At 42.2% G+C, this 21168-nt stretch overlaps 2 protein-coding genes across 2 annotated transcripts in view; both read right to left on the reverse strand.

Moving 5' to 3' along the window:
• The window catches only part of epg5 (ectopic P-granules autophagy protein 5 homolog (C. elegans)), a 28715-nt gene extending 24239 nt beyond the window's left edge, over positions 1-4476 (reverse strand). The window contains exons 1-5 of the mRNA XM_064296737.1: positions 4352-4476; positions 2958-3109; positions 1747-2733; positions 1011-1254; positions 724-860 (exon numbers count right to left, since the gene is read on the reverse strand). Of these exons, the coding sequence (XP_064152807.1) occupies positions 724-860; positions 1011-1254; positions 1747-2733; positions 2958-3014 (1425 nt within the window). The 5' untranslated portion in view covers positions 3015-3109; positions 4352-4476. The remainder of the gene's footprint in view (positions 1-723; positions 861-1010; positions 1255-1746; positions 2734-2957; positions 3110-4351) is intronic.
• A 1636-nt stretch (positions 4477-6112) lies between these two features.
• Positions 6113-18747, reverse strand: lix1 (limb and CNS expressed 1). Its single transcript, XM_064296738.1, has 6 exons — positions 18342-18747; positions 14461-14624; positions 11527-11667; positions 9871-9966; positions 8306-8383; positions 6113-7546 (listed from the first exon to the last, which is right to left on the reverse strand). The coding sequence occupies exons 1-6, from the start codon at positions 18421-18423 to the stop codon at positions 6998-7000; spliced, it is 1110 nt and encodes a 369-aa protein (XP_064152808.1). The 5' UTR covers positions 18424-18747; the 3' UTR covers positions 6113-6997.
• Between the last annotated feature and the right edge of the window lie 2421 nt (positions 18748-21168).

The following is a 21168-nucleotide window of genomic DNA, read 5'->3' on the forward strand; positions in this document are numbered from 1 at the left end:
ATCTTGCTCAACTTGTGACCAAACAAATTTCATAAATATTGTGAACAAAAACATTAGAAAATCACTTTTAATTTTAAACATGTAACCTGTAACAGCATAAACAAGAATGAGTGAAAGAAACAACAGCATTTATTTGCTACTCATGACAATATGTCACATGACAATGTAATATTGAAAGGGCAAAGCAAGTAAAACAACATTCCAGAACAAAGCAGTGGCAGACAAATGTCTGAATAGAGCTATAAAAAAAGAAAACAAAACAATGCTTGAAGTTTGCCATTCAGACAGACCAGAGGGTGTGTGCAGCATCTGTGTGTGGCCAGGTGTTCAGTAGTCAGTAACTGCAGTAAGTAGGTGCTGCATGAGGCCAATTAAAAAATAAGAGCATTTATGGCTTCATAAAGGTCACTAACAAGAAATATTATACTGCTCAACAACCATGAAACATCTGTGCAATGTTGTGTTTGCCCTGTCAGACCAGCGTAAAGTGTACATTATCTATTTATGTGGGTCCCAAGTACTAGCGTTGTCTCAGCTGTCTGGTTTAACCTTACAGCTCATAGGCTGTGCTCACAGACTGCGCGTACAGACTACGCTCATTAACTGTGCTCACAGACTGAGCTAATTAATCGTTCTCACATACAGAGCCTATAGACTGTGCTATTAACTGTGCTCACAGGCTGTGGTCACAGACTGCGCTTGCCGTCAGCGCGGGGGCATTACCAGTCTCTGCAGCCACGTGTGGACGTCGGCCTGGAACTGCGCGTCGTCCAGGACCCTGCGCGTGAAGCCGAAGAGCACGCTGATGCTCTCCCGCAGCGGCTGCAGCGAGGACGGCTGCGATTTTGCTTCGGCGCAGTCTGGAGAAACAGCACCGCGGGGAGACGGGGTCAGAGCCCAGCCGGATAACTACCGGCCAATCACAGCACAGATTCACCGCTTCAATGAAAGCTCCGGCATGAAGTCATTAGAATAAAACTGAAACCGTGGTTACGGAAGCTCTGGCTCACCTGTGCCGGAGTCCAGGACGGCCACGCCCTTGGTGGCCTGGTTGCCGCTGAGCAGGCGGTAGAGGTAGGACTCCACCTGCAGGCGGGACAGCATGGCGGTGTAGGAGTGCAGCGCCACCGTCTGGTGCAGCAGCTCCGCTTTGGCCTCAAACAGGTGCCTCAGCTCGGCCACCACCGCCTCGTTGAGCGTCACCTGCTGGAAGCGGTGGTAGCCGCACACCTTGGCCTGGTCCGTGCACACACCCTGAGTGGCACAGAGACGCAAGCCCAGAGTGAGAACGTGGGAGATTTCCAACAAGAAAACAAGAAGCTGTGCTTACTTCTATGATAACAAAAGGCAATAAGTTAAGAAGTACTAAGTCGAAATTAGAGAACTGGACTTGAGATGGTCACAGCTTCAACTGAGCATTGAGACACTGCTATTGAAGCTTTAACAAAGTACACTGAGTTGTATTCATATCCAACTGCATATATCTATGAGGCATTAAGTGTAAGCAATAAACACCTGACTGAACAACAATACCTGCAAAGCAGATGAATGTTGCTAACAGCATAGATAAGAGCAGCAAAGAAAGCCTAATGGATCACTAAGTACTTCAGTAGTCAATTTAAATGTGGGAATGTGTGCAGGTAATCAGTGCTCAGAAGAGTGCGACCCTTGGGAGACCCTTAACGGGTGCACTTCCTTCTTGGGATCATCGTCCAATGGGGAGCCCCGGAGCCCTGCGGCCCTCACCTGGAGGGTGAGCTGCTCGTCCCTGAAGCTCCAGAGGCGGTTCTGGGTGCTCCTGCAGTCGGAGTTGGCGGCCTGGAGCTCGGTGTGCGCCTGCGTCAGCTGCTTGCGGCAGCGCCAGTAGTGCAGCAGCAGCTCCTGCAGCTCGTGGCCCTCCTGGTGGGCCACGCCCTGGAACTCAGCGGCGTGGAGCTCCACGTTCTCTAGCCAGGAGCCCGGCTCCCAGAGGCGCAGCTGCTCCCGTGTGAAGGCCTGCACGGCCGGGCTGGCCTCGGGCAGCTCCGGGTAGAGCCTCTGCCGGGCCGTCTCGGGCTTAGCCAGGTCCACGGGCACCAGGCTGGGCGGCGAGGACTCCTGCTCGGCCAGGCGAAGGACGGCTGGGGCCCTCTGTTCGGGGTCTTTCAGGGCCACGCCCATCCTCGGGACTTGCGCCAGGGAGGTGTCCACCAGCTCAGAGCCGGCGGGACACTGGTCCTCCACCACCAGGAGCTGGGGCTCCGAGGGGGCGGCGGGCAGGGTGGGGTACAGACGAGGAGCGACACTGGCTTCCGGGGCCTTCTCAGAAGGCCCAAACTTGTAGTCCAAGGCCTTCTCCTCAAGGAGCTTCGGCTGCAATGGCCTAGGCGCCGCCTCTTTGATGACCTCATCTTTCAGCGCAGGCCTGGCCTCGACACTGTCCTTGGGCTGGAGAGAATCCCCTTGGCTGGAGAGAGCGCCCGCAAGCTCCTCGCTCACCCCCCTCGCCCCCCTCTCCTCTCCGGCTGAGTCTGATAATGGCTCTGCACTGTGTGATACATCCTCCGGCTCTGCTGGGGGTCCAGTGTCCGTGAGGCTCAGGGGGATGTTGGTGAAGTCATCGCTGGGCTCGGGGGCACTTTTCTCCTTGAGGGGCGGGTGCGCGGGGGCCAAAGGTAGAGGCTCCTCCTTCAGGTCAAGAGGAGTCAGCTGCCCTGCTCTCTTACCACCTTCAACCTCTTTCTGCTTTTTATCCTTGGAATGAAAAATAAAAAACTTGTTCATAATAAAAAACACAGACTTATTACTGGAGTTTCTCAGATAGCAGCACTAGAAACATGCTTTCATCATTATTTTTTACGCATTACCCTCTGCCCAGCACGTAATAAAGACACTGCATGCTATTATGGTATTTTTATAAGCCATAAAGCTACCAGTTTAAACCTGAATATCCAAACGGTGATCAGACTGGTTTTTACCTGAGACTTCTGGCTGTGCCTTGGCTTGATTCTCTTGGGTCTCACAGCTTCTGCCATTCTGGGTATGTATTCTCATGACAGCTGCCAGTCCAGCGTCTCAGATCTTTTTTTTTTCTGACGTCAGAATGGCTTTTCTTCTTCGGGTTTTCAGTCTGTAGTGTCCACGTTGATATTCATGCAAGATAAGGGACAGAAGTTTGATGTTTCAGTGCAATAACCAAATTTGATGTAGATCATTCAAGGAAATGTAATGGGGTATTACTATGATACAATTTGTTACTTTACAGACACTCCTATCCAAAGCGACTTACACAACATTATATATGCATACATTATGCATTCATTTATACAGCTGGATATATACAGAAGTAATGTAGGTTAAGTAGGTTGCTCAAGGCTACAACAACGATGTCCAACCTGGGAACCTGCGACCTTTAGGTCACAAAACCAGCTTCTTATCAGCTTTATTATACTACACTGCCGCTGCATGCTCGTTCAGCATTTTGGAAATAACATACGTCTCGACCCCTCCATACCAGGCGAAGGTCTCAGTGACAGTGGAAACCCTTGTTTTCTAAGATCAGATACCATGTGCTAGCAATCCACTTAACATGAAGACAAGAACAGTATCATTCTGAACGACATATTGGTCTGCATGTAAATGCATGCATGTAAACGAGTTTGATACACATTTCACTTCAACTTTGTACAGCTTCACGTTACAACAACAGCTAATGTACCCTTAAATTGGTGCAAATGACTTGCTGGGAATGTTACGTAATATTTCAGCCAAAGAAATGGACGTTCGTTAATATTATTAAACTAAATGGATGGGTAACTAGCTAGCTAACTTAGGAACAGAAATACTAACGTACGTTAGTAATTAGACAGCCAGCTATGACAGATTACAACTAGCTAATACATTAACAGTCCGCTATACTGCATAAGAAACATTGCTTTTAACAGGCTAGCTGTAAATGAAAACAGTGGTAGCATAGCCTAAGTCCCACTGTTTTGCAATTTAGCTAGCTAGATGTCATACGCTGGCATGGCATTATCACGAGACAACAGGAAAAACTACCTAAGATCATCAAATATAAACATACATCGAATTAGCAAGCTAGCACTCTCCAGGAATCTTGCTAAAGCTTGCTCCTTAGTTTGTAACTAAAGTAACAACGAGCTCGTTTAAGTTAGTTGTCTCGATGACCAGCTAGCTGAGTTAAGCAACTAGACAGCAAATGTAGATAGCGTTATTAGGTTTTCACCGAAACAACTAGCGTTGGTTAGCTAGCAAACGTAAACGACAAAGCATTGTTATGTCAATCATATAACATTCTCTTATTGATCACAACCCATTTGGCATTGTTAACAACATATGATAAGCCCCATACCAAACACACTTCAAGCAAACGTGGCTATCTTGTACACCACTCCTTTTGGTTGACACCTGCCATTCTGTTTGTTTTGTTTTGTTCCAGGAACTCTATCGCAATTAAGGTCACATGGCAAGTTCTCCGCCCAGTCCTTTCTATTTCTACGGGTCACGAGAAGGACTATGATAGGCGAAACGAAGTATTTTGGCATGACACGAGAGTTTGCCGTTTCGGCTCGACTATTAAATAACCCAAAACCAAAATAATTTTACTGATAACATATATGGTTGGTTAGTATTACTGCAGCAGATAAATGTTAAGTTCTTTAGCATTTATTTTCATGGACCTAAATGAGTCGCAGTTGAGTCACACTGTAGTTGGTAAAGACATGCCTGGCCAGACAGTGGCTCCAAATATCCATAAATAATCATGGCCCTACAAACAGGTTAATTGATCATTCCATGAATCTTCAACAGAGCATCAAATAAATGGTTGTATGTAGATGAAAAATCAGTGTGGGGGCTTGTTGTGCGTTGTGGTGGTAGAATCTGTTGAAATGGAGTCACGACGTGAACACTTCTACCATGACCCCAATCCATGTGAACCCAACAACATGCTATTGTGGACCTGAGCCGCAGACCATGCAGCACCTTTTGCAATGTTCCCTTCTGGAGAAACACTGCAGAGCTGCTGAGCTCGCAGAATAGAACATCAAAATGCACAAGGTGTATATGGACTCAAAAATAATAACTTCAGTAGCGTGTGTCCTTGGTGCACAAAGCTGTGCCAAACTGGTTGAGTTGATCCTGCCATGTCATCCGTCCGTCTTCAAATATTCTGCTTTTCTCAAAGCATTGTGAAGGGATTTTAATTAATTGTTTAAAAAACATTATGAATGAAGGTCTTCAGTTTAACTTGCCAATTAAACAAAAGGTTATGAAAATGAATTAAATTTAATTTATTTAAAATTAATTAAATTAATTAATGACTTTTTGCATTAATTTTTCATTATCATCATAAGAGGTGATGTGGTCTTAATATTATTGAACAGACTGTTCAACAATCATTAAAATATAAATGGAATCAAACATACTGGGAGACGAAACCTCGTACACAGATTGAACTAACCATTGGCCAACATACCAGTTCGACGCATACCATTATATTGGTGCCAAGCTAATATTTGATTTCATATAATCTGTCTTTGAATGTGAGTCAGAATATGAAACAATGAAAATTGCAGGTTCCAATAAAAATATACATTCTCAGTTCTGGTTGAAATAATATTTAAGAATGAAACTTCTTATGAAGAGGCAAAGATATAAGAAAGCATTCAGTATGTACATTTTGGGGGATTTAATAAAATTGATATGCCTGTTGCCTTTTAAATTGTCTCATATTAGTAATCCTTTGCCAAGTAGGCTCTGAAAGTGATTTGTTCTCATGACATTAGTTTCATGTCCCTGTAAGACTACCTCTAGGATCTGTTACATATTGTACAAAAATGGCAATTTGCTTGATTTGAAGTGCAGATCATTTGACTTTAGTTCTTTTTTGTGCTATGAGCAAGCCATTTGTTCTGAATCCAGACAACCCCACTCTGAACGTCCACAAGAACTGCAATGCCTGGGATGAGGTTGCCTTTGTTACCAGGAGTTTGCTCAAGACACTGCTGAATGGGGTTCCACCTACAAGCCACGTACTGATTTATCTATTTTGACTAGGGTTACCATTTTCTAGTACTTCATAGTAATTACAGACCAGGAAAACCACAAAATCTCACCTGTGGGAAGATTTATTGATGACAATGAATGGATTTAGAAAGACACACACTATAAAGCTTTATTTACAAATATAGACAAACAAAACTTTAACACTCCATTAACATTTTCCCTTTTGAGATTCAGTAAAAATGTCCATAGTAACAGCACTGAAGATTCTTTGCTGCACATTGATTGTTCTCCTAACAAAATATTTTGTCTTTCAAATTCTTTATGTCACAGATGGCAATGGTATTTAGGTCTTGATCAAGGTACATGAAAGGTGGATTTCCTCTGGTATGCAGAAGTATATTGTGGAAATACCAATGCCAGCATGGCAGGGCCAGAAAAGTTTATTTTGGAAATACCGCTGTCAGCGTGGGCAGTGCCTAATGTAGGAGTTGTTTGGAGTAGGATTAGAAAACTGTTTGGCAGTTTCCGGGAAATCTGAACCCGATTTACAAAAAGTGCTCCATACCCATACTACCACTGGCAGTACATATTTTGACTGATACACTGTATTCCTGGGGCAGATTTGCTTAAGAGGAACGCACGCTTGTGACTGCTTAACCCTGGACACTGGTGGAAGCGAGTAGACTTGCATCCAGCGGTGAATCATCTATCTGTATTAATGGATAAATGAACCTCTGTTTCTTCACCTCAGCTGATGTGTGGTGAGCATTCTGGTGAAAATGGCTGCTGTGCATCTTGGAGGCTACACATTTGTGATGGTTGACGTGAGACGCTCCTTCTTCACTGTAAAGCATTTGAAGGCCATGGGTTGAGAGGTGCAATGTGAATTCAATCAAAACCATGGGAAAGCCAGTCAGTTCAAGGCTGTGTATGGGATGACCTCTTCCATGTTGGATTTTCGGGGTGTCTGTCTGCGGTGTGAATAAGCCCACTAACTCCCTCCTGGTATCTGGTCATTGTCATGGCTGTAAGCATAGCTGGGATCTGTCTCAACCGGCAGATCCCTGCTCATGCTCGGTTTTTTGTCCTTGGAGTAAACGTGGGCGTGGTCTGTTTCGGTGTAAACGTGGGCATGGTCTGGTTCGGCGTGAACATAGGCGTGGTCTGTTTCGGTGTAAATGTGGTCAGAGTCTGTTTCGGCGTAAACGTGGACGGGGTCTGTTTCGGCGTAAACGTGGGCGGGGTCTGTTTCGGTGTAAACGTGGGCGGGGTCTGTTTCAGCCCACCGCGCCTCCCCAGCCCCACCCTCCTGGTCCTGGCTGTAGGCCTGACAAAGCGCCAGGCTCAGGATCTCCTTCTTCTCTTTGTAAAAGCGGAGCTCCCTCCCGGCCCTCCGTGCCTCCCCCAGCTCCCTCAGGGCCACCTGAAGCTCCTGGGAGATCAACCCCGGGTTCTCGTGCTCCCGCACCATCCAGTCCAGCGCCATGTGGCTCCGCGTGTACTCGTCCAGAGGATGCTGGGAGTAGTACGTGATCACTTCCTGCATGGTGGGAAGCACAAGGTGATCAGCACCAAGGCTTTGTACTATGAGCTTTGGCGGCCATTTTGTGAAAACAATCAATAATGCCGGTGAGAGACATTTATTGTGTAGCTTCATGAGCTTTATGTATTTATTGTTTGCTTTATGCATCATCATTGTGTTTACTTGAGCAGCAAATTGCAATTTTTAAAAGCTGAGAAGAAATAATAACCAATTGTTTTTCGCCCAGACTTGAAAAGAAAAGCTGTAAAATTAATAAAATATCAAATAGGTGACAGAAAAGGTCCACCATTTTTCAATAATTCATGCTGAGTTACCTGGCACAACACAAATAAAGTATTAAATAATAAATGAAGAACTTAAGAGGCCTTGTAATTTGACAAATTATAAACAATGTTATATTTCAATACTGAACTTTAACTTTAAGTTGCATTTAATGACTCATTTTAAAATGTATTATATAATTTCTAATATTTATGCAGAGATGCAAATTAATCTTACAAATTTTAGAAATCTCTTTATAACTTAATAAAATAAAAATGAATAAATTATTTCAGACAAGAATTTCAAATTGTATAACATCCTTGCATATTTATTATCAATGTGAGAAAGATTTGATCTACTAAGGCAACCTAATGATTTATTCATAGTCTGATGCCTGATAAAAGTTTCCAGAAGGGTTATTAGTGTTTGGCAATGAAGGTCATGCCTTTTTGATGTTTTTATTCTGACACATAATACAAATTTAAATATTTTTACCTGGCGAGAACACTTTCTTTCTCGAAAGACCTTCAGCGTTCCATTCCAGTGCAAAAGCTGAAACACCGTCATTATCTCCTGAATATTGGCAGGAAGCAAGAAAGTCATGCTTTTCAGATTGCTTATAAAGTATAATCAAGTGAGAGAAAAGATATTCCAAAAGTCAACATTACTCAGGTATTCAGCTATGTTACACAATCCAAGCAAAACTGTATATAACTGGAATATATTTGAAATGATTCACCTTCACCAAGATTCCCTGTTGAAAATGTGATTTGATAAATTCTATCTCACTGGAGTTCAGCCAAACATTTAAGAATGTGAACATAATTGAACGCTTATGTGGATGGGCTCCAGCATCTCATCACATTGAGGGCAGAGTTAGTTTTGAAGCCTACTCTAAGCAACACTAAAATCTTATCTCAAGTAGAGGTAGTGTTGCTTGAAGGATGCTTTTCCTATTTACCTATACTCCAAACCTGCTTGTGATACAGAAGTAGCTTTAGAGCTGTTATGTCATTTTAAGCAGCTGTAACACTTCATTAGATGCCAACAAGTATGCTCAACTCAGGAGCAGTTAAGATAATTTATCTTTGAGGGACACAAGGTGAAGTATAACTGCAGATTTGCAAGTGTATATTTTGGACTTATTCCATGAACACAGATTTAGTTTAGACAGAATGTAAATGGTAGGGTATGGCTGGTTCTTCCCCTCTAATTACATATAATGTATTTAAATATATCACGTATGTAAACTAGAGGGCATTTCACAGCCTGATACAGTGTTACAGCAATTTCTGGTTATATTTTTCCTCAGGCACAGTATAAATGAAACTGGCTAATTGACAATGGCAGAAAATGTTAGCTACCTGTGCAGTGAAAAATAGTTTTGCTGAATATTCCTTTGGTAAATGCACTTTGCCACAAATCGAATACATTTGGCCTTCACCCCGAATTTCGCAGGACATATTACTATTTAAAAGGGACTAATAACTTGGTCAAATCATTTTAAGGTAGTTATATTCCTTAAAATACTAATAGGAGAGTTTGGTTCAAATAGCAGTAACTCAGTAGTAGACTACTGGGGATGCATTACATTTGAGTCTTATCCAAGGGAAGTGGAGAACATCATTGCTAGTCTCAGGAAAACAATATGTACTTTTGATTAGTTTAATATTGCACAAGAGAAGCCTTTGTTTTTTTTGTTCAAAGAATATAACAGGATTAAATGCCTTGACTGGTTTTTCATCCAGGTGCTGCGACCGAATCTCTGTCAAACTAATTTTTCCCCACACATGATGGTTCTGGAGCTCTTTTATCTTTAGAATTTTTAATTCAAAAATACAATTTACATCCACAGTTGTGAGGTGCTCTTCCTGACCATTATCATAACAATGAAATGTCAGTTGAATTAGACAAAACAAAATATTGACTGTACTGAGGACTAAACTAATATATGTGATAGATAGCTCATAAATAAATAGCTCTTATATAAAAACAACTCCATTAGCCAGCCGTAGAAACTTCTAGCAGTACGTATCACGTTGGCAGTAATGTTCCCTTACCTGAAACTCCAGCATGGTTTTTCCTATGTTTGATTCCAACATAAGGCAGTAAGCACCAATACTTGTGCTTGGATCCGAGGCATCGCTGATGCAACCCTGACAAGCATGGAAATGAATATAAACATCAACAAACAATTAACTTAGCTGGAAAATAGCTGGGTTATTAGCCTTATATTATAAATTGTACCTTGTGTGGCAAATAAAGCAATAGGTAGGAAAACACAAGTCTCAAACATTGCATTGGCCTATGAATTTTATAATTTTTCAAATTATTTGGAGCTGTGGAGTTTATGACTTATTTCAGCCTTTTATATGTGGGTCTGTCAAACTGCACCTCTAACCTGGGCTGTGTTTTTTAAAAAGATATTGTTAAAGTAATGTTTCATAAGAGGGCCGTTCACGTCTTGCAAATGTTAGCATTTTCTGGAGCCTGAGTAGCATGTAGCTTAAACTCCAGAGCAGAACAATGCAAAATTACTTCATCTGCCCAGAGGGACATGCACTGCATTTCAGAGGAGGCTAAAGTCCCAGTTCCAGCTATTTAAGCTTTAAGAAAAGTTCACCTTTACAAGATAAAGGCTGCTGTCTCTTCATATGAGTTAGGTGTTGTCAAACACTCTGTCAGCAGACCGTACATGCGTATCGGGCGGAGCGAAAGAGAACAAAGAAATAAGAGACAGGGTTTAGACCACACACACACATCCCTGTCATCCCAATTACCCTCGCTGACACCTAATAGATAACTCGAACGTAAAACTGACAGGGCGAGCTGAAGCCTCTCCTTGTGCACCAGCCCTTCTAATTACTGGCCGTGCATCGGTGCATCGCAGCGTGGAATAGCTGGGAGCACAGCTGTGCTTTGAGTGATTGCGCGTTCGGTGCTTTGTCCTCTCAGGACAACACTGCCGGACAACTACTCCACTACTGGGTGGCCCCTGTTTCTCCCACCGAGGCATTAAACAGCTTCTCTGCTCTTTGGCCCGCTGCCAGGTTAACCGTTGAGCTCCCAGAACATAAATATGTCTAATCCTGCTGAACGTAAAAAGGGGAGAACTGTGCTGGGCTTTTTCACGTGACTGGAATCGTATGTTCATAATGCACTTTCATCACTGGGGTAAGTGGTTCGTAAGGAGTCATGCTTTGGCTCACAGGCCTCAGTACTATTTTAAAAAAATTTTGTTAGTACAAGCAACAGTTCTTTATTTCTTTGATGTGAGAATTTATAGTGCTCCTAATTCACTAGGTCTCTACTCCCTTCTCATGTAGTGAATAAAGCACAGAGATTTGCAAGCAATCATATGAATACCATCATTTACATTTTACATTTACATTACATTTACATTACAGCCATCACAATGGCAAGTTACTTATCTTTCAGAAAGGAAATGACCATGGGAAAGCACTTGGTTGGTTTTTTATAAAACGCAGCTGATTTGCTCATTTTGATACGTAAGGAGCCATGCTTTGGCTCACAGGTCTCAGTACTACATGATCTTTTTAACTCACACTAGCAGGTAACGCCTTACTGGAACTCACACTTGCAGATAACTGCTTACTGGAGCTCAAACTAGCAGGTAACGGCTTACTGGGTCTCACACTAGCAGGTAATTGCTTACTGGGGCTCACACTAGTAGGTAACTGCTTATAGGGACTTACACTAGCAGTGGATGCTGCCTCCTCCAGGCTCTGAGAGATGAACTCGGGGGTGATCCTTCGGGACGGGAGCTCGTTGAAGAGCGAGTTCATGAGGGCGATTCGGGCCGCGTCCCGCCTGGCCTCCGCCTTGGTGAAACAGCACTGAGAGAGAGAATCGGTCGACAGGTCAGCAAGAGCAGGGGCAAAGATCACACCACACATCCACTGTCATGTTTCATAAACCTGATGTTGTTTAACTTCATTTTTATAGTGATGTTATTCCTTTATTCTAAAATGCAACAATGAGGCACCTGGATTTTGTGAGTGGTAATACAAAATTTTACCGACTGTCAATCACATTGATAGTGGAATGAGTTTATATAGGACATAAGTGGAATTTTAGTGCTACAAACATGCATGAGCCTATTTTGTTTACCAATTCACTGCAGGATTATGACTCTAACCATCCCCATACACCCAGTCCCAGTTTTGAAGTTAAGATCAGCTTTTGCCTTTGTGGTGTTGGTGAAAAGCCAATTGTACAGGTCACAATGGAGCCATTGAAAGCCAGCTTGGGATCCCGGCTGAACAATATGAAGAGAGAGAAACGGCCGCGGCGGACACGTGGGGAGAATACAGACAAGGTCGATCCTCAGAAGCCTGCAGCGGCTTTGATCGGCGGGGTAAAAACACAAGGCAAGACACCGCTTCGGCCAAATTATTCTGCCGCGATTGGTGGAAGAAACAAGCCTCCCAACACTAGCCGAGGGAAGTTAATGTAAGCCTTTTGCGTTCTGCGGAGGACGGGAAGGGCCGCGGATCAAAGCCGCTAGCAGCCTCTGTTCAAACAGCCACTGCGTCTCGGGGGCAAACATTCGTGTGTGCGTGAAAACCTTTGAAGAGACAGCTGCCACCCCTGAAAATTCTTTGGAGCTATTCTCCTTCTAAACATGCAAACTAGCCACAAATCTGGAGCGTTTTAAATGTGGGACATCCAAGTTTATGCACGCACTCTGTTGAGCAGTTACAGTACACAGGCCTAGTCATTGCATTCCAAATGATAAGGAACTCTACGAGAAGTTTGAGGCTGAGAGACTTGGGCGTAATCACATTATGAAACAAAGAACCGCTTTGTGAGTGGGGCTTATTTTTGAAAATGGGCTAAATCGAATGAGGTAAAGGCATGTCTCATGTCATTGGTTACACATACAGCTCTCTGTAATTTATTATTTTGGTGTATAAATAAGTGGCACTCACGTGAAAGGTAAGAATCGTATGTGTGCAGTGTCAATATAGACCACTCGTCCCTAAGAAGAGATTTAACTAGCTAGGCACAACTAAAACATGAAACTATAAAATTCATATTAGATAATTGATGACCTCAAAAATATTGAATGTCCAATTAGAGAATCATACAGCTGTATGCATTAATTGCACGCACGTACATACTCACGCATGCACACACGAAAGAATAAGAATCTGTTCAAGTCTCATCTCGGCCACGTTCAAGAACATTCCGTCTACACTAAGAGAAAGGGCTTGATTTGTGGTGGGTCTGCCTAATTGGACTAATAAGAACCACCTGTAGCCATCCCTGTTCTCACACATGGCACTGTTCTGGAGCACAAAGGGGGAAATGCGCTGATGAGACAGACTGAAAGGAAACTAAGCTCATGAGGTGGCCGTGCATTCCCAACGTGCCGAAGAAAGGCTGGATCTCCTCCAGGCTAAAGGATGGATGTTTATTTTCATAGTTTCCCCCCCAACGTATTGATCCACCTTGTGATATTTTTCCCAGAACAAGACAGAAGCACGCAAAACCAGTCTACAAATTCTGAGACGGAGGGTTACTGGTGTGCATTGATACTCTCATATCATCTTAAAACACGACACCAAAATCCTTGGAATAGGGCCTTAGACAGCAAGGTGTAGGTTATTGTAGTGTGAGGAATTTTGTTTAAAGGTTGGCTTTCAAAAGTTCATACTCAATGTTTCATTTGTTTCAAATGTTTCAAGGTTCCCCATGGCTGCGCTTGGCAAACCCAGGGAAACTCCTGGTTCATAATTCCAGGTCTCATGAGCTCGCATAGAAAAGCAGCTACTGAAGTTTTTTTCCCCCCCATTAGGACTCATAGACCTGGCAACTAATGCCAGGAACTTCCGTATAGCAAACAATTTAAGCACTTACACTCTGACTGTCAGACACCCCTGTGTTTTTCAATTGAATTTTGTGTTCTTAAGTCAGAAGTCCAAGTTTTGGTACAGAAAAATGGGACTGCTTCAGATCTGGGGCTATGGATACCTAGAATGCACTGTGTGAATACATATTTGTGAATATTAACTTTGTCTGTAATGCTATTCCCAGTGGCAGGTGGAAATCAAAATCTAAACTTAATAATAATTTCTTTTTTTTGTTCAAAAACCAATAAAGTAACAATAGAATTGCAAACCAGGCATCAGCACCTCTGCCTTTAAATCTATCTGCTGATACACTATGTAAATACTATCAACCACATATATGGGTAAATCTGAGTTACTTGGTGAACAAGAATAACAGTGATCTTGTAAAGTGAAGGTGAAAATAAATAAAAAGTGTTTGGAAATGACAAAGCATTTAATTAAATATCTGAAGATGATATGCGTGATGCTCGTGGCCTGTGCAATGCACCCTTACTGTCTAACACAGAGTAGGAAAACCTGGTCCTGGAGAGCCAGTTTCATCTCTGGTTTTTGTTCCATCTTATCCGATTGCAAGAGTTTGATGGATTATTAAGAGCCTGAGTCTGAATGTTGAAACCCCTCCAGCACATGGTTACCTGCAATCATTAAACCTGTTCATTAAAAAAGGAAGCCATTTATGTAGTTTTAGGTTTGGGCGGAGAAAAAACCAGGACATCTCTGACATTGGAGGACCAGGGTTGCCTACCCTTGGTCTAACAGATGTAGAATAATTACCTGGAAGTTCCCGAAGCAGCTGCCCCCAGGCAAGGTGACATAGCAGATGTACGGGGGGCTGGGAGAGGGAGCGGACTCGTACACCACTAAACTGTCTGATTGGACGATGCCTCTCTGCGCTTGTTTCTGCTCCCAGAAGTAATGTAGCATTGCTACAGCGTTCACTGAAAACACATAGAGAGCACATAGATGTAATTTTTCCACAGCCACAGAAGGTATTGTATATTGCATGTAATGTCATGCAGAAGCCTCAACCTTTCTCATTCATTTGACTTGAGCGTTTGGAAAGAGGAAAACTTTACGGGAATGAACTGCTGTCCTAAAAACAATTTCAGAATGAGGGATATTAAATTTAACTGGGACTCACAGAAGAATTGTAAAATTCAGTTAAGCAGACTTTTAAGGGTTAACAGGTCAAAAGCCTGATTTATTGTATTCTGCATTATTCTTATAACCAGAATGTCTTTATATATAATCCTCAATCTAGACCAAATGGTCAGAGAAGGAAAACTCAGTTGATCAAGAAGCAATTCCCTAGTGCTGCGAAACATTGTATATGTAGAAGACAGTTCTACAGCTCAGGGATTCTCATGACAAATGGTCTAGTTAGGGTGCCCCTATGGAGACAGAAGAGTAAAATTGCATAATCAACCTCAGTTGCCTATTCCACTTATACCTTTCTGACCTAAAATTATGTCCATGATGCTTACTTAAGTGGACCAGACAAGCTTTACCATCATTGTGCTTCTGCTTTTTAAATCTCAGACAGCCTTTTAGAAAAATTGAGGATGAAACATATGAAACATTTTAATGACATGGGGAAAAAATACAAAGAAACTGACAAAAAGTAAATTGATCGGAGGGCTTATTCTCTAGTGGTTGCTTTTTCATTTCAAAAGCACTGTTGGACAACGATAATTCATGGTAAAATGTAATTGAAATTATAAACAAGAGAACTTTTTAGTTCACAGTGGTTCAGGAACATTAAGTAGCCATTTTTCTCTGGATTGACTCCAAATAAGAGACTGAAATTCCACAAGGATCTAAAGTTCTTTTTATCTTTGGATAAACCAACTGTACATGCGATTATTCAAACTGGTTTCAATGTGCAAAAACATAACAAATCTTCAAACTCAGCATGACCCAATGTATAATTAAAATAATTAGAAAAATTACTGTATTCATGTAGTGAGGGCCCACCTTTAATTACCCAGACAGCCCACGAAGGAGGGTTTGTTTTTTAAACTGTCTGGATTTCAGTAGTTACAGTAGCATTATTTAGTGCACAGAATGCCTGGAGTTAAGATACTTTATGTTTATTACTAAACCCATCAATTCACCCATCAGTCAGATATTATGTGCAAATGTGTTATTTCACCGTGACTAGTTACCTGAAGATAGTTAAACCAGTTTTTCTTATGATACTTGGCTGAAAAATGTACTTGACTCATAGTCTGATGGTATCAATATGTCTTTGACAAGATGAACCAACCAGGCACCTTTTTATTTAATCTTGTTTGACATACACTTCAGATTATTAATACAGTGCAGAGCGATCTTAATGTAAGAGGACACCATATAAGGCTGCAGACAATCACCATCACAGATGAGTGCACGCTGGACGCAGGGCCTATTGGTGTTTATTGAACTGGTCCAGAGCCAAGGAATTTTCAAGTTCCTATGCAGTTCATCAAAGTTACCCTGGAGAGGAAGTACCAGGCAGCTAAAATGGCCTTCAATTTGTCTTTGGGGCTTAAGCCCAATTTAGATTTTTGCTGAAACGCCCATTTCCCTGAGGGCCATTATCTTAAAAGAAACAGTGTGTTCGGCAGAGAGAGGTTCTGCAGTTGGACGGAGGTAAACTGTCTGAAAGTGTGCTCCTTCTGAGCCGGCAGACTGTTTGAAGCTTTCTGTCAGCAGTCACTTCTGAGAATGGCTGCTGTCTGCACTTCTGACATGCAGAACATTCCAGAAAGGCTACTCACTCTTCTATATTATACATTCCATGACTTATTGTTATCCTTTGTATAAGATATTTGACGTCTTTCCTATCTCCAGCTAAAACAATTAAAGGTGTGCGCTTCTGCAGTTGCCTGCAAAGAGGCCCTTCTAATCTAATCTAATCTAATATTACAGAAAAAATATATGAAGAATAGTTTTGCATAAAACTAGTAGTGACTAACAGTACCACTTCAATCAAATTGATTTATTTCCTAAAATACTTACATTTTATTTCCTTTTCACAACCACACTGTTCACACTGACCATCAGCTTGTCTGGAACAAACTATTCAGGCACTTAGACTGTGGAATATATGACTATGTAAAGGACAGTTATGATGAATGTCAGTGAGTGCTCTTGGATGACATACCCAGCTAAAGCTCAGCAGCAGTGCGCCCAATGATGGTCAGGAAATTAAATGAACATTGGAGATAAGTTATTAAAAAACAAAACAAAAAAAAAACGTTTTAAAACTGACACTTTGCGATAATTTAATATTACTCTGTTGACTTGAAAGAACTTTCACCAGAATGGATGGAAGAAGTTTAGGAGCTCACAGTGTCTCTCTCCAGCAGGGTTTGATAGAAGTGGGGGGGGGGGGGGATAAGTGCATTCCAATCATGTGATTTCAATGTTTCTTATTATTTTTATAGTCTGACCGTATTGCCTATCATATCCATCTGGATAAACACACGTCAACACAAGTAAACACAAGCACCACAGGATGGAACCCATCATATTTTTTTTTAAGGTGACAGGTTCAATAAGGATCTCAGGATGGTAGCAAAAGCTTATTTTAAATATGCAGGAAATTCCATGCTTTATTATAATGGAAATAAGATAACTGGGTACCACCTATATGTACAATATATAATATATATGTATCAATTCTATCTCTCAGACTGAGAAGAGGTTACATTATTTTAAATATAAAAACTGCTGCGTTCATGGATCTTATTACCCTGAACTGCTCGCATGCAAACATTACATTGTTTGAAATAGCAGTTTTACATCTGACAGCTGCTCCTCTGCAGTGCCATATTGGTATAATAACAAATAAAAGAAACCTATAACTCATTGCACTTGTTTTATGTTTGAAGTAACACTTGTGCCTTCTTTACACTGCTATTATGTTTCATGGGTTATTGTATAAAAATAAAAATGTACATGATAAACATGAAAGACATTTGTTTAAATATTGGAGAACTTTCAATAATTTCCCAGCACCAACTGGCACAAAAGTGAAAATATGCTTCACAGACACAGTGGAGGATTCAAGTCTGTCAAATCAATATATACAAACTGAAAATTATTTTTTGAAGAATCCTTTTTCTGAATATACAAGACATGCACATCTGTGTGAGATAAACATGGATTGCTTTGAAAGAAATCCTTCACAAATCACCACAACCCAAACAACTGAGTATATTCACAGCTGAACTTATTAAAAGCCAAATTATAAAAAGTTAAAAAAATTAGCAGCACATCTGAAGCACAAATTACGCATACTTTTTACATCCACTTTGGTTGGAAGAGAAAGAAACTAAACGTCTAATCTATGAGAATAGATGCGTTGCAATTGAAATGTTGGCATGGCGACCTGCATATGCAGCAAATAATACATATGTCATAAGCAATATTGAACAAAACTTTTTTAACCAAAAACAGCAATATACATTTTTTTAAATGCTACTGCTAAACCACAGGCATTAGTGTCATGCTAATCTGGTGTAATAGCAGACTCCTACGATAACACTTGTTTATGAGCGTAAGTGCTGCGCTAGCGTACACAGCACGGGCATCTCATTTGCCTGTGAAAGAGGGGTCCCATGCCAGCCCTGGAGCGGTGCCTGTGGCAGAAGGGAGCCAGTAGTACTCACTGTCCTTAAAGGCGCTGCTGGTGTGGCCGTGCTGGAGCAGATGGGACAGCATCTCCCTCACAGAGCCCTGAACCCCGTCCATCCCAGAAGCCTCTGCTCCCCAGACTCACACAGGCACCGTCCTCATGCTCCTGGGGCTGCGCAGCTTGTTACACAAACTCCTGCCAGGACCCAGATCCAGCGTGCGCAAAGCGCAAAGAACCCTCTGTCTGTCTTTTTTTCCTCCCCTTCTCCACCGCTCTTTTTTTTCTCCACAACCCCAGCACAGCACATCTGCCAATCAGGCGCAGAGGGGATTGTAAAGCCGCCCCCCCCCCGGGGGTCCCCTCCTCCGTGGCTGGTCCACCTTTGTGGAGCGGTGGGCTAATTAGCTGTGAGGCGGGACGGCGCGGTCCGCTCCCTCTCCCTCCATCTTATTAAGCACACCCACCGATCGCCGAAGCCAGCCCGCTAAATCCCCGCTCAGGAATGCGGACCTTTCCTCAGTCAAAGCTGTACGGTCACAGCAGCTGCCAACCCTCGCCTGTTCAGACATAAAGAGCCATATAAAACACAAGGCCCAGCGCAATATGAAAAAGTGACTATTAGAAAGCAGATTCAAATAAGACAGAATACTGTTTCCCACCTGCTAAAAATACATTTTTTTGGGTCACTAAGACAGAATGTTTCTAGGGCTTCATGGGCTTTAGTAAATTTAGTAGTTACATTTAAAAAAAAAAAAAAGAAAACCGATAAACATTCTGTAAAAAAAAGGGACACTTATTTTTGAAAGCAGTGCAACATTAAAGCTTTAAAAGCTTTGAGATGCCGCCAGGTTCACAGATAAATATGAAAGCACTCCACAGCGTGTGAAAGGCAAAAGAACAGAACCTCGATTAGTTAAACTATGTGCGTTTAGCACAGCTCACAGTAATTTTTGTAATACCAGCGCCAGCATTTTGATCTGACACAGACTAAGCCTGTTGTGGAGCAGGGATTGATGAAAGGAACCTGTACTTTTGCACAACATCCCATCCAAGACTGCCAATTATTTCTCCTTTCGCTTTATTTCTTGTCCAAATCTACCATCGGCCAGAATCCATTTTGCGACTTTCATCAGTACCAAATCCGATACTAATTTCACCCTCTGTCTGTCTCCTTGTCTGGAGGAAGCGAGCATTGTGGAGCCGTGCAATTCAACTTGCGCGGCTCTGAGAACCACTTGAATAAAGGCTTATAACCATCATTAAACTGGCCAACATGAATGGCCATTGTTCCCTGATGAATTAATCCACTTCCTGTCTGAAGGAGCTGCTTATAAAAGTATAATTGTGCACTGATATATTCATTACCACAATGACTGAAAAGACATACTTCCTTTTTTGTTCCTTTGAACTTCATTACTGGCGCAATCAATTGTTAATTTTCACCTGTCACATTAATCAATATTTGTGTTCATTTTTCCCCCCACTGAAATGCAGTGACTTCATTTTATCACTCTCAAATCTTCAAGATGAAAAATTTGAACGTCTGGCACCACCCCCTCTCCAAAAAAAAAAAAAAAAAAAAAACCCATCCCAAATTCCTCAGGTCTTTATGGGGAGAATGTAGTCAGTCCTTTCACAGGTTGGCTTCATTGTTAGAGGACTCTGGGAATGGAGACAAGTGCTTTGCATAAGTGACAATCCCCCTCCCTCCCTCCGACAATAGCGGCATTGAAGGGAATAAGCTTGCATCCCAAATCAAATAGCTCAATAAGCTCTTCAGAAAAGTGCCGTTCTATAGCGACCGTGTGTACGCTAGCAGCCAGCTTCACAAAGCAGTCCGGACATTTCAGAAGTGAAAGCGTTAAGTTAGTGATGTCCTGTAAAAGGCTTGTTTTTGAGTTCCTCTTAGTCATTCACATGCAAAAAAAATTGGTTGGTGGGTGGGTGGGTGGGTGGGGGGGTTGGGGTACACACAATTCCTTCCTAAAAACCCACTTGTTATGTAAAACCCATGGAAAAAAAACACAGAGAGCGCTGCTGTAGTGGGATCAAAACAACCCCAGCCCTTGTCCTGTCAATCAATTTTGGCCAGGAGACTGGGGGAGGGAGGGGAACAGAAAACAAACTGGGGAGGGGGGAGGGAGGAGGGGGGATGGTACGGAGACTTTGAAGGGACATGTGTATGTTTTCCCTGGAGCTTATACCGGCCCAGCCTCTACATGAGCTGCAGGTCTGAATGGAATCCGTCTGCAGAGCAAAAGAAACAAAGACTAACTCTCCTGTAAACACAGGCCATGAGTAGCCCATGTGTAACGGCACCTCTAACAGAGTGTTACTGTTCTCCTCACGGGCGTCCATACACACACACAGTTTATGCGCTACGGAGATACTCTCTGCCTCATTGATGTTAGAACAGTGATAACATCACTTAACAGGTTCCAGATCTGACTTCAACTCAATCCAGCAATAATCGATTACAATTATTATGTTTAAGGCATATTACATTATGTTGGTCCTGAGCCTAACCAGTGTCTAGCTAATTCCTGGACTGAGACAACATAAGAAACACATCCATTAGTATCTGTAATATGCCTACATACTGAACATATAGATGGCATGTCTTCTTCCTATATTCCTACATAGAATTACGTTTGGTGTTAGGGCCCAAAAACCTTCAACTTGCATTAAGCTGGTTGCAACAAGAACCGCAACATATCCAATGTCCTTTAATAGACAGAGAACGTCAAATGCATGGCTTTTATTTATTATCATAAATCAACAATAATAAATACACACAGGAAGGGACAGACCAAAGAGACAAAGAGAAATGTAAAGAAACTAAGGGGCAAAATTCAGGCCTC

This window comes from Anguilla rostrata, chromosome 10 (genome assembly GCF_018555375.3).
Source record: "Anguilla rostrata isolate EN2019 chromosome 10, ASM1855537v3, whole genome shotgun sequence".
Taxonomy (NCBI): Eukaryota; Metazoa; Chordata; class Actinopteri; order Anguilliformes; family Anguillidae; genus Anguilla; species Anguilla rostrata.

Bases quoted from the DNA above. Each gene is read 5' to 3' on its own strand.
- lix1 (XM_064296738.1), bottom strand. From the start codon at position 18,423: ATGGACGGGGTTCAGGGCTCTGTGAGGGAGATGCTGTCCCATCTGCTC. The intron at 11,668-14,460 runs GTAATTATTCTA...TCTCTCTCTCAG, and splicing joins GCTGCTTCGGGAACTTCCAG to TGCTGTTTCACCAAGGCGGA. The intron at 9,967-11,526 runs GTAAGTCCCTAT...CATGCTTGTCAG, and splicing joins AGGCAGCATCCACTGCTAGT to GGTTGCATCAGCGATGCCTC.